Consider the following 13897-nt stretch of genomic DNA (forward strand, 5'->3'; position numbering starts at 1 on the left):
GGAGCTCCTACTCACCCTTCTTCTTTCTTGCTAATTTTATTTCCCACCTACCCACCTAACTTGATGGTTATTGGAGAGTGCAGAAAAATCCCCTTTTCCAATCAGCTGTTGATAGTAAAGAATCTCTCCCTGTCTTTGTATCTGGTTGCTGTAAAAAAAAAAAAAAGCTAGAATGTTAAAATGGTTAATGTTAAAATATTACAGCCCAATTCTCCAACACCATTTGCCTACACTTGGCCAGAGACTATTGGCAGTATGACCAAGTGAGCAGAGCACCAGACTGAGTCCTAGGTTTACATTTCTTGCTTTGCCATGCAATCACTGAATGATTCTACACAAAACACTTGCTCCAATAGGTTCAGTTTTCCCCATCTGTAAAACTGGGAAAAACCTGCTGTTTAGAGATGTTGCAAGGATGTGAGGGTGTATGGACTTTTTATACGTGTGGTCATAAAGTTTTTCTCAGGGAGACTCACTTAAATTTGTCATGTTCATTAATTCCAGTGAGTTTTCTCTGAGCAAAGAGCACACATAGCCTTTACCTAAGTGTTATGTAGTTGCATCCGTGCATTACCACTTATTTCACAGCAGGACCAATAATGTCATCTCCTGATGGGCTATTTGTAAATCCTCTGCATGGCAAATAAGCTTTTCTCAGGGAGAAACTCGCCATCTAATCTAAGGCTACATTAGCACACATGGCTAAGGGTTACACTGAGACTTTCTTTTTGAAATATTCCCAAATCCTTTTATTATGACCAACCAAAATGTTACAAAATAGGGGGTAAGCTTTTGAGTCCACCAGAGCTCTTCTGTAAAGCACAGCGGGAGGTAGAGTGAGGGAAGGGAAGGCTTAGTACTGAAGTCAGAATATCTGCAATGGTCAAAAAAAATTTTGCCGTATAGTTTTGTGTGGTTTTGCGGATCTGTTATGAAAGGTGTCTGCACTTGAGAATTTACCATTAAACCACTGGGTTTCATAAACCCTGAAAAATGAGCGGAATTCACACCCGAGTAAATAGCATGAGCAGGATCAGGCTTCAGAAGTGCTTCTGAAGTTGGCAATAGCTATACATCTCCAGCTCTGAATTTCGAAGATAGTGGTTGGAGAAGTACTGTATCTCCCAAAAGTAACTCCCTCCCTATCCCAAGTGACTGCGCGGGGTGTGTCCCAACTACTTCTTTCTCCGCCTCCATTCAGAGTCCTCTCTGAAAGGCATCTCCGCCCACTTTGCTTTTGTCAACGTTCCGTTGGCTCCTGGGCCCGTCGCTCAAGCTTCGGAGGTGCCTTTCGGAGAAGTTTTTGCTACAATCAAGAGCTCCACGTGTGGTAGCCGCTGGAGCAGCCGGGAAAAGGGAGCCCCGCAGGAAAGAAAGGTGACAGGCGGTTGGGAGGATTTTCGCCTACCCGTCCGCGCGAGGTGGGCGCTGCTGCTGGACAGCTAAGGAGCGCGCAAAATCCGAGCGAGCAGCGGCGGAAAAGCAACACCGCGCACGGCAGCATCTGCGACCCGAGGTGGCTTGGGAAGAGTTGCCGGCTCAGGACTGGTTTGTTTCTTCTTCTGCTGCGCACAAAGCTCCAGCAGACCGGGGTGGGACTGGCTTCCCTTCTTTCCTCCATCAGCAACAACGATCACCCGGGATCTCAGCCTGGGCAGCCGACAGACGCTGTGGCAGAGAGAGGAGAGCCCTCTCGGCGACAGATCCTCTCCTTGAAACCTTGAGCGCATCCTCCTCCAGCGGCTGCCTCCCGGATTTGGCCGCGCTTCCGATCTCCGCCTGGATGCGCCGCGCTCCCTCCGAGAGGCGCCTGGCAGTGTTTCCCCCGCGCTCAGGCGCGCTGCTCCTTGGCGGCGCTTTGACCGGAGATGCGCCAAACTCGCCTCCCAGCTGGAGTTGATGCTACCCGCCCCTTTCGCAGCGGCTGGGCTGCTGCGAGGCTCCCTCGAAGGCCTGGCTTAAGCCCAGGTGCCCAGACCCCAACCCCCGCCCGACTCCAACGCCTGGCCGCTGGGATGATGCGCCCGTGAAGCTCCGCGCACGGGGGGAAACCAGCTGCGCCTTCTGCCCTTGCTCCCCACCCCATACACCCAAACCCGTCAGCGGACCCCGATCCGAGCCGTCCATGATGGGGTTGCCCGCTCCCCGCCAGGCAGGGCTAAGGGGCTGAGCGTAGGGGGCGATGGCCCCGGCGCGGGGGGCCGCCTAGCATGGCCCGGGGAGGGGTGCCCCCCGCCTCAGCGCCTGGCCCAGAGCCCCTGCCCCGGCGCGCCCTGCGGAAGCTGCTGCTGGTCCTCGGCTCGCTCCTCATGTCTCTCTACGCCAGTTACTGCCTGGCCGGGGCTGCGCGCGTCCTCACCAGAGAACCGGCCCCGATCCCGCTCGCGCCAGGCGACGAGGGCGCCGCCACGCCCCGCGATCCTTCGCTGCAGCCCCAGGCGGCGGGAGAGGGCACCAAGCGGCTGCCGCAGGCGGTGATCATCGGCGTGAAGAAGGGCGGCACGAGGGCGCTGCTTGAGTTCCTGCGGGTCCACCCGGACGTGAGGGCGGCGGGCGCCGAGCCGCACTTCTTCGATCGGAACTATGGCCGGGGGCTCGCCTGGTACAGGTATGGATGAGGATGCGCTGCTCTTGAACGTTGGCTTGGCTCAGGAGAGGGACTGGGCGCCCCTTCTCCTCCCCTTCCTTACTCTTGTGTGAATCCGGATTCAGTCCTGCCCAGACTGCTACTCTTGAAATATTGTGTGGGCAATTAAGGGGAATCCAGTACAGAGATATGAACTTAGGGTTCCTGTCACTCAGTGCCATGCATCCAACTGTGGGCAGCAGAAAGCCATGCATACTTACCTTGGGAATTCCTAACCCCTATGAACACTAATACTTTCTCCTGCGTAAACATGTATAGGTTTTGATTACTATTTGTGGTAATGCTGAGGGCCTTAAAACTATTATTTCTGCCTTGGAAGCACTGCTTTTTAATTTGAAGTGTATGGGACATGCTGTGGTTATTTAATGCTGAGAGAAATATCATTTGTATATGTTCAGAAACACTGATTGATTTGCATATTCCAGGACTGGCCAGGTCATAGAGGGCAGAATTACTCCTGGGCCTTTGAACAATGGCAAGAGTATTCCTAAACTTGCCTGGGTTCCTCTTAAGGAAATGTGTGTGATGCTCTGCCCACACCAGTCATGAGTCTGCCCCCCCCCCCGGGTCATGCTTTGCAAACTCTCCCTGAGACCTTGCTACTGTCCTAGGTCCATAAAATCTGTGAACATTCCTTTCCACAACCACAGAAATCTATTGGCCTTTGCCCTGAGATTCTCCCACCAAGATTAAAGCCTTGTGTTTAAAACCCACTTCAGAGCTCCAATATCTCCTTCTGAAAAGGCAAACTTTGATGCCCAAATCTTCCTGGAGCCTCTTGTTTTTTGTTTTTAAAAAGTCAAAGGCCTTGGCATAATCTTTTTGTAAACCACTTTGAAGTTTTATTACAATCAAGTGGTATATAAATCTTGTGGAATAAGTAAAATAAATAAATCATTAACCAACCATGAGACCATAACTCCTGTCCACAGCCTCCCCATTGACCTGTATTTATCTTCTCTGGTACCAAACCTATGAAGGTATCTCAGCCCTGCATCTTTAACTGTCTGACTTGAGTTGTTCTACCTCAACTGTCAAAGTTACTTACAGCCCTGACTTTTTCACAAGGGTAACCACAGTGTTTTCACAACAAGGTATGGGTAAAGCAGCTTTCGCTAGTTGGCCTTTTAATTAATAAGGTGTTTGCATGCTTAAAGCTTGGTCTCCAGCTTGGTCTCCCTACACTTCATCTTCACACCTGTCCCACAAGCCCACCTTTAACCATCACTCTGAGCACAACCAATTGTACTCAGTATGGCAACTCCTTGTGTAAGACGTTTTGCATCAGCCAGCTTTGAACCTCAGACGTCCCACAAATGTGCATCCCTAAGAGAGGAGCCCCACACCCTATAACTCCATTTGCTCTTCCTACACGCAGCCCCATCTCCTTGTCATGTTATATTAGGAACTACTTCCTATCTTCACAACTTGATCTGCAGTGCATGTATCTGGAAGTGAAGCAAACTCTCTTGATTCCAATAAAGTTTTACCAAGTCAAGTGTGTTCAGATTTGCAGCATTAAAAAGCTCAGAAGTCGTCTTCAGGACATTGTTGCAGCCAGCTCCAGTCAGTCCTTCCTGATAAATGTTGTGAATGTATCAAACTTTCTGTAAAGAAATCCTTAATTAATCGTCCTGCATTCCATGAACCCACTTTCTCCCCCCTCTGAGCAATCAACTCTATTCGTTATATCTGAACTTTCCAGCCTCAGCCTTGAAAGTGACCTCACTCTGTATCTGTCTTGGACCCCCCTTCACCCTTATCTACAGGGTCAAAGAGGAGGTGTGCAAACATGATTGGTAAAACTCAATTAATCAAGGGCTCGTTTGGGATTCGAGGGTGGGGTGAGGAGGTAGAAGAAAGGCAGCCCTTGGCAAAACTCTGATTTGCAGGAGTGATGCCATGAGTGCTTCAAAATTTGGAATGCACCACTTATAATGCAGAATAAAAAGTGGAACAGACTATTTGGAACTGAATGTGTGTTTCAGCCAACAGAGGTCTTCAGGTTTGAATTTCTGATGCGAGGAATGTAAAGCTCCCAGTTTGCCACTTGTTCAAACAGTCTGAAAGGTGATGATTTCTGCAAAAGGACAGGTGGTTCCCTCTCTAGTTCCTTCCTCAGGATTTCTTTTACTACTAGTTGTTAAATTAAAACAAACTGTAAGAATAACAGCCCATCTACTTCCATTGAAGGGATGTGCATTGCAAAACATGGGTAGGCTCTCATTTTTACAGACTTTTATCTAGCAAAATTAAAAAGAAAGAGGGGTGGGTTTTTTTAGAAGGCAGAGTTAAGAAATTAGTTGTGTGTACTCACTGATTGTCTGTTTCAAAGCTCTTAACAACATTCTTGCCAGTGGATTGTGGGAAATTAGTGCAATTAACCGCCTCTCTGTTCCTGTAAATACTTTTATCATTTTATTTCCTCTGCCATTGACACATTTATGCAGTCATGAGGGATTTGTGCAACTGGAGCCTTTGATGGAGAATTTTTGATGCTGTGCAAAAGGTCCTTCTAAAAACCGTGGGCCCAATCCAGAGGCAAAGTTAGGTATGCTTGACACTACAGTCTTGTATGCATCTAGTCCAACCTGCTACATTGCAGGAATCTCAACTAGATCATACAAGACACTTGGTCATCCAAACTCTACTTGAAAGCCCACAAGGAAGGAGAGTCCACCACCTCTTGTGAGTGTCTGTTCCACTGTTAACTGAGGTTTATTCCTTGGTAAGTGGGTGTTTTTGATATTAGAACTATATTCACCCTTTCCCAACTTTGGGAGGTGGGAGGTGGGTATGCCAGTTGTGTGAGGCCAAAAGTAGGTGTGGCTGTGGCACATTCTTGCATGCATAGACACACAGCCTGATCTGTGCAGATGAGCTGGGGGGTATTGTTCCTTTTCAGCTCTGCAAATGATTAAACTGATGGCCACAGAGGGGACAGCTTGCATCCCCATCAGGGCCCCTGTACAGTGTCTCCATTTTTGCTTTTGCTGCTGCCAAAATCAGTGGGTTTAGGGGCGAAAATAAAATTGATTGGAGGGCTGCATCAGACCAGGGCTTAGCCACCCCCGGGGTATAGGCTTGCATCCTCTCTCACTGAAACCAGCAAGGGTTAATACATTTTTGGTGTAGGAGAACAAAGGAAGCTGCCTATTCAAATGGTGAAGTCTTATTCCAAGTCAGACAATTGTTCTGTATAGCTCAATGCTGTCTACACTGGCTGGCAGCGACTCTCCCAGGTATGAGGCAGGAGCTCTCCCCAGCTTTTCCTGGAGTTGGCAGGGCTTGCACCTGTAGAATTACACATGTGTCACAGGCCACTACTGGGAAATGCTGTGACACTGCTAGTGAGGAGCTACACTGTCTCCATCCTTCTTATGCCTTGTGATCTGTAGAAAAAGTTGCTGAACTACACCCTGCATGGCCAATGGCAAGGGATGATGAGAGCTGTAGTGCAGCAACACCTGGAGAACCACAGGATTTCTGCACCTGGTATACTAGACAGACTGCTGGACTTGTGCTGGAAAGGGGTACACTTCTTCCACACACACCCTTTTTTTGAAGGGGAATGGTTGTGTGAATCAGGCATATGCAAGCAGAGGGAGTGTGATTGACAAACACTTTTTGTAAATGGCAGAAGGGACTTTACCCTTTAGCTTTGGGGCCATTTTTGCTTTGACCCCTTTCAGGGTGTGAGTAGAATTTCCTTTGTTTTCTTTCAGTGTCATCGCCATGTAGCTAAATCTGATTGTTTATGCATCATCATGGGCTCATCCACACAGGAGCTTGATGTGGGTTTGAAGCTACTTGCACGATGATTTTTTTTTTGGGGGGGGAAGGGTTGCCACTATCCACAAACATCCTGTGAAGCCCATACTTTCCCCCCAATTTATGCCCCATGGATAAATCTGATAAAGGGGAAAAACCTCCAGCATGTAATTGCTTGTTCCCTGACGTGCATTGTGAGGTCACAATATGGAAGGGCTCTTTTTTTACACATGCAGACATCTCATTGGGTGTTGTTTCCACCAGTTGCTGCTGAGGATGTGGTTGTGGTACACACACACACACACACACACACACACACAGCTGTTTTGTGTGAAATTGCTGTTGTGCAAAACAGCTGTATTAAAAATGAAACTGGCCCTTCAGGATATAAACAGGAGTTGACAGGTACAGTAGGAAGGAAGGAAAGAAAAAGAAAACACTTGCTCTCCAAATCCCGCCACTCAAGAGCACTCTCTTCCCCCCCACCAACCCATCTTGTCTCAGCTATGTATGCCTGTGTGTGAAATGCATTTACATTTAATTGTTGACTGCCCAGAGATTATTAGTTATTGGGTAGTATAAAAGCACTGTCAATAAATGAATGAATGAATGAATGAATGTTACCAATCCATGCACTTGTGCTATTTTGCCTGATGGCTTGACCCTGCCAAGTAGCATTCAGCAGGATTCACTGCCCCTCTCGCACCCCACACCCCCAAACTGACTACTTTGACAAAGCAGCTACCCCCACTTGTGCCTCCTGATGGGCTTGTTTCATGAAACTTGAGTGGGTAGAGAGAAGGGAGATCACAGTTCTCTATCTCCACTTCCAGGATCCTATCCTGAAATAAGCTGAGGCCAGATCATAGTAGGGTTAGAGAAAGCAGCCCTATTGGTGTAGTGGTTAAGCAGTGGACTCATAACCAGGTTCACTTCCCTGCTCCTTCACATGCAGCTGCTGGGTGACCTTGGGCTAGTCACACTTCTCTGAAGTCTCTCAGCCCCACTCACCTCACAGAGTGTTTGTTGTGGGGGAGGAAGGGAAAGGAGATTGTTAGCCACTTTGAACTCCTTAGGGTAGGGATAAAGCGGGGTATCAAATCCAAACTCTTCTTCTTCAAACTCTTAATATCCCTAGCAACAAATAAAAACGCATATGGAAAAGTCACAGCCTTTTATCCATTTTATTTCTAAACTGCTTTGCATGGCAACTGGGATAGGGGAGATCCTGAAAGAGAAAGACTTTCATTTGGGATTGCCAAACAATCACCTCACCAGGGCTCTGTGCCTTAGATGGACAGCTTGACAGAAACCAGAGTAGGAGAATATGTGGTTCCAGCTCCATGCTAGGACCACCCTCACCTGTCGCATGCATGCCTATCTTGGGCCCTGTCTGGAACAAGCTAGGTCACCAGGATGCTATCATTGAGGAGGGAAAGGGGAGGCACAGAATATTTGCCAAGTGTTAGGCAGCAGCTGGAGCACATCCAAAGCCCCTGAACCCAGAGGCACTGGCAGCTGTGCTTGTGAGGAGTGAGAGAGAGAGGGAGTAGTGGCCACCTAAGTGCTCAGACAGTGCTCAGGTCTCAACCACTCCTCACCACCAATCATCATGGGAAGGGGATTCAGTGACTGAATTCTCATAGTTTTTCATTGCTGTTCATTTAGGCTGTGATCTTCTAAGGTAGATGTGCTCATGACTGTTTGGACAGCAGTGGTGGCAGCTGGAGGGGAGTGCCTGGCCTTTGTCAACAGGGCACTTAACCTGAATGTATTCACCTATAGTAAAGTATGAGTGAGAGAGGTATGGGAGACAGTCACAGCAAATCATACTTGGCCCCAATGCTTTCTCTTCCTTTGCTCACCTGCTCTGCCCTTGCATCCCCAATTGTTGGTGTGGAGCGTAGTGTTTGCAGTTGGTATGGAGTCTGGTGTTTGCAGTCTCCAGTTTGTGGCTGGAGTCCCAGGTTGAGGTGCATGTTAAGGTTCTTAGAAAGGAAGTGCTAGCAGTGCGTTAAGTCCCCACGTGTGTTGCAATGTCAGGTTGCTTGTGCAGGTCTCCCTTTTGTGGCAAGGTGCTCAGAACTACCCCTTAGGAAGTCTAGGTATGACACGAGGCCAGAGAAGTATCATCCCATGCATTTGCCTTATCCTCCTCTTAGGTTTACATACAGTTTTACCTCAGGTTAAGTACTTAATTCGTTCTGGAGGTCCATTCTTAACCTGAAACTGTTCTTAACCTGAAGCACCACTTTAGCTAATGGGGCCTCTCACTGCTGCCACGCCGCCGGAGCACAATTTCTATTCTCATCCTGAAGCAAAGTTCTTAACCTGAAGCACTATTTCTGGGTTAGCGGAGTCTGTAACCTGAAGCGTATGTAACCTGAAACGTATGTAACCCAAGGTACCACTGTACCAGTGGGTGATGTGCTGTGATTGGGTGCTGAGTTGCACCATGCTGGTGTGGACTCAATGGAAGTCAATGGAAGGACAATTTCCCGCACTGGATTTGAGGTGACATTAAAAACTGTGCCACAGATGGAGGTCCAACTGTGGATTGTAGGGATGTAGGATACAACACAAGTGTGCCCCTCCACTGCCCTGCCATGACTGTCCCCCATTTCAGCCTTTCCTTCAGCATACTTGGTATTCTACTTGTGTAGTGGGGCTCTCAGTCAGTGGGTGTTTAGTGTATCCTGTAGCTGAGGGCTGTGCAACACCTTGCAGGAATGTCTTCAGTTCAGACCTGACTCCCACCCTCCACTCCGCTTCATTTCCTTAAATAAGCCACTTTCACAATGGTAGAATTTTGAGAAATCTAATAAACGTCGGTTACAGGAGGTGCCTGCAAAGACAGCTTTAATCAAATCCAATCAAATATTTTTTAATAGAATACATTCATCATTCATTGGGAAAGGGGACCAAAAAAAGAGACCACAATGTGAAAATAAACATGAAAGCCAAAGGGCAATTGTCTTATTTGCAATTTGCATTGTTTAGATGGTTCTCCCACGTGCTCCTGTCATTTAAAGTTAATAAAGTTGTGTCCTCTGGCAAGTTAATATGAAAATAGCTTGTTGGCTCAGCAAGCAATTTGTCTTTGTTGCACGGCAGAAATGCTTTGTTTCCCGTCAAGTACGCAGGAGTGGAACAAAGGGCTTTAAGGCTGGGATTGGTGCACACTTAGCAATGAAACATCCTTCCAAATGATCATCAGTAGGTCTTCCCTGTAAAGTCTAGGATTGGGTAAGACTTCAGTCAAAGGCTCACTTGCTAGGGAAATGAATGCAGAATGTGTACTTACTTTGAGTACACATGCTAATGATTGCACTGTACTCCTCGGATAACACCTATTTAGCTAGGTTTTATTCAGAGTACACCCACTGAAATGAATTAACATGACTAAGTTAGGTCCACTGATGTCAGTGGGTCTACTCTGAGTAAAATTGTGTTCAATATCACCCCTTGTTCTGATCTGACCTCAATTATTCCTGTGGTTGAACCTGTTGCTTGATTGGTTTGAAAGAGTAAAGATAAAGGGAGAAGCAGAGCAAGTTATGTGCAGTGCCGTCTGATGTATGTCTGCTCAATAATACATCCTACTGCATTCAGTAGGGCTTGGAGTAAGTCTTGAGCTACAGCCAGAATGTCGAAGTCAGCAATCCTGTAGACACCTACCTGGGAGTGTCTACAGCAGTGGTTCTCAAAGGGTGTGGTGCAACACAATGATGTGGCAACAGAGGATGGCAAGTGTAGTGGGAAGATTCAAGGACAATCAACATATTTTGGGAATGATTCATGTTCTTATGTAGTTGCATTTCTGGATGTCCCGTGATCATATTATAAAGTTGTTGTGTTTTGTGTTATAAATCAAGCACTGCTAGGAGTTGCTTCTTATTGTTCTCCAGTGTATTTCCTATCAATAAAAAAATTGGTGTGGTCTGATCAAAGGTTTATTCTGAAGGTGTGGCCCAGAGAGAACCACTGGTCTGGTCTATAGGATTACAGGCTTAGACATTCTGGTTGTAGGTCAGGAATGGGAACCTAATTGACTTGAGCTACCAGCAGTCCTTACCATTGGTTGTGCTCGCTGGGATCTGGTGTCCAACAATTTCTGGAGGGCCACAGGTTCTTCATCCCTGTTGTAACTGAAGCATTGTTCTTGAAACAGGAGTCCCATATTTAGATGCCAATTTATGCCCCTTTAACCCCATGAATTCTGTGGTATACCGACCAGATGCATTTCCCCCCTGATAATAAAGACTTTCTATTCCTGAAACCCAAAGCTGTCTGAGGAATGGTATTTTCTTAACTGTGCAGTTATCCAATTTTGCGTGCCTTGAAAGAGAATCAGAAAGGAAACATTAAAACTTCTGAGATTTTTCACATTTATTTTTAAGCACATTTTTCTTGACTTTGAAAATAAACACCTGACTTTGGGGACAGTGTGTGGTCACAAAGTCTGGCTGATACTCAAGGAAACTGTTTTATACTTAGTTGTGATCCTAAGGAGACTTGGACATAAATTCCAGTGCAATCAAGGAAATAGCTTTGGGAGGAAACTCTTTGCATATAGTTTCAGAAACTTTGTCTGAGTAAGGAATGCAGGATTGGATAAAGGAGCTGCCTCATCAGCAGTGAATTTAAGAGAGCATGACTGGTTCAGTCACACTGGGTATGGAGTCTTGGAGGTGCCACAACTGTGATGTAGAATGGAAGATAAGAGGTGAGGGGGAGGGCACTGCAGAAATTTGAGACCCCAAGATCTGCCACTGGCATCACACATTGCAGTGCAATTAATATTTTTTTTTAAGTGGCCATAATAATTTTCACATAGGTACAATTGATCTTGGAGACACTTTGATTTCTGCATGGTTTTATTTAATCTATCCTATAATTCATCACCACAACCACCTTTCACCATACTGTGGTGATTGGAGTGGCTTCAGAAAACAATACACTGCAATTAAAAGCTAAACCAATCCATCAAATTGAAACTGTGGCCACAGAGCTATTTGACACTTTAACAGATCGCTGATCTGCACTGAGACAGCTTTTGAAAAGTTGTAGTCCAACTCAAGTACATGTGAGTCTGCCCTAAATTGCCCTGATTTGCCTCATTACTCAAGGTACACAGAAAACAGAGGCACACTCATAGAGCTGGATTCAGCTAATGAGTCCTAATAGCAGAAGCCTGTGGAAGGTCTTCTGCTAGCGCAGTGGGACTTTTCACCCATGTGTGCTCCCCACATTGGCTTTGGAGTGGTCAGGGAACCCCAGAGCAGTGCATGAGAGGAGAGGAGAGATTGTTCCATCCGGCAAGCTGAAATGCAACAGTCTCCTTAACACTACACTGAATTCCTCCCCATGCATTTATACATTAGGAAGTAATGTCTTTAGGAATAAGATGTCAGAGTGAGATCAGTAAAAGGATGCCATACAGTGGTACCTCAGGATGCGAACGGGATCCGTTCTGGAGCCCTGTTCACATCCCGAACAGAATGTAAGACGGACAGTGCGTCTGCAAGTGTGCGGGACGCGTTTCGCTGCTTCTGCGCATGTGCGTGATGTCATTTTGACCATCTGCGCATACGCGAGCAGCAAAACCCGGAAGTAATGCGCTCCATTACTTCCGGGTCGCCACGGAGCGCAACCCAAAAGCATTCAACCTGAAGCGTATTTATCCCAAGGTATGACTGTACTTGCCTTTGGGATTTAGGAAGTAAGAGGGGAGACCCACCAGTTCATGGTGACATATTTTTTTTAATAACTTAAAAAAAAAAGCATTTACTGTTTTCCATCTCGCTCCTTAGAGTGAATTGAAAATAGTGTTAGATTAACCTTGCATGGAAATATATGGAGGATGAACAAGGGCAAGTTCAGTAAGTACTCAAGATAGTTGGTGACTATTCTTATATGAAAAAATCAAAGCCAACAAAGTACTTGTTTGATTCCAGTTCATATTTTTATAGACCAAAGCAATTTGCAACCAATTTTCTCTGAAGTAGATACATCAGGACTACTTGGGAGTAAGATTTGAGGATCGTTGTTACAGCATATATTCCATGTCTCCTACAAAGCTGAAGATAAACAGTGCAATCCTATGCGTGTTTACTCAGGAGTAAGTTTTACTGTGTTCACAAGGCTTGATCTCTGAGTGTTTAGGATTGCAGGCTACCCAAAGCTTTTTTTGTGGAGGGAAGAGCATTTTCCTGATAAAACTATTGGCCAGTATAGAAATCCCATCCCTAATTAAGCTCCAAGCCATTAAAACTAGCAAATACAACATACGGATGTTTATGTTAAAATATCCTAGTGGAACACGGTGTTTGGAACATGCAATTAGAAGAGCACAGTGGCTTTAACATCAGTCTCTCAAGTTGTTCTCTTGGGTTAGTTTCTATTTTTTACTTACATAAGAGGACAACAGTGACCTCTACAGTTGAAAATAAAACATTAATGGACCTACTAGAATGGAAATATTTAGTAACCAAGCATACATTTAAAAAATGATGCATAGAAACAGAGTTTCATGTTGCTTTTCTAATGAGAAATCAAAAGTTTAGTAATATTGTGGACAGAAGCTGAGTAGGTCAATCTGATTAAGCTCTTTTATTTCCTAAAAACCCCCCAACAAGACAGTGATTTTGAAGACTATATGAAAGCAGAGTGTGCTCCTCTAGCTAATCCCCCTGTTAGCCAGTTAAATTCTTTCTGCTTGCTTATGGATCAGAATCGGAAATGAAACATGTCTGCAGCGCTGCGTGCTGATTCAAGGGGAACAAAGTCTCTTCCCTGCTCCCACCCATACCTTCCCTTAAGAGCACATCTCTCACATTGCAAAGGCAGATCACCCACTGCAGAGATCCTTATTTAAACACAATAGCGGGGCTTTAAATTTGAAAGCTGTGACATCTCAATGGATGGATCCATGTGGGCTGGATATTTCGGGGGAAGCTGAGTGCCTGCAGCAGCTTTCTCTCTGTTTCACGTCTGCAAGTTCCTAGGTTCACAAGGGAGAAATTGGGAAAGGAGTGAGTTGGGGGGGGGGGAGGGAAGCCAGTCACAATGGCCTCATTGATTTAAAAAATTGAGGAATCGTTGAACAAGTCTATTGAGCAGGCAGAGTTCAATAGCAGGTGAAGCTTCCCCCGCCCACCCCCTTCCTTCAGTGTAATGTGACTTTATAAAGCCTGAGGGTGAAGGAAACCTTATGTAGGTTGTGTTAAAAATGTAGGGGAGTAAGTTACAAAGGATGCGGTGGGGGTGGGGGGAGAAAAGAAATCATTACTAAGGACGTTAGGGTGAAGGGTTGTTTTTGAGAGGTGCTATTTTTGCCTTCTGATCCTTTGTTTAGCCCGCCACAGATTCAGTTGCCCACTGGAATGCCATTATCCCGTCAGTCACTCCAAGATCGTCTATTTAGTATGTTTTAATCTTGCCTGCCTTTGTAAAGCTGCCACTGGATTTGCGAGAGGA

At 46.1% G+C, this 13897-nt stretch overlaps 1 protein-coding gene across 1 annotated transcript in view; it reads left to right on the forward strand.

Annotated features, from left to right (window-relative positions):
• The first annotated feature begins 1096 nt into the window (after positions 1–1096).
• Positions 1097–13897, forward strand: part of LOC310755259 (heparan sulfate glucosamine 3-O-sulfotransferase 3A1-like) — an 82890-nt gene continuing 70089 nt past the window's right edge. The window contains exon 1 of the mRNA XM_083597788.1: positions 1097–2608. Coding sequence (XP_083453914.1) covers positions 2211–2608 — 398 coding nt within the window. The 5' untranslated portion in view covers positions 1097–2210. The remainder of the gene's footprint in view (positions 2609–13897) is intronic.

Source organism: Podarcis filfolensis (assembly GCF_964270895.1).
Source record: "Podarcis filfolensis genome assembly, chromosome: 2".
In the NCBI taxonomy this organism is placed as follows: Eukaryota; Metazoa; Chordata; class Lepidosauria; order Squamata; family Lacertidae; genus Podarcis; species Podarcis filfolensis.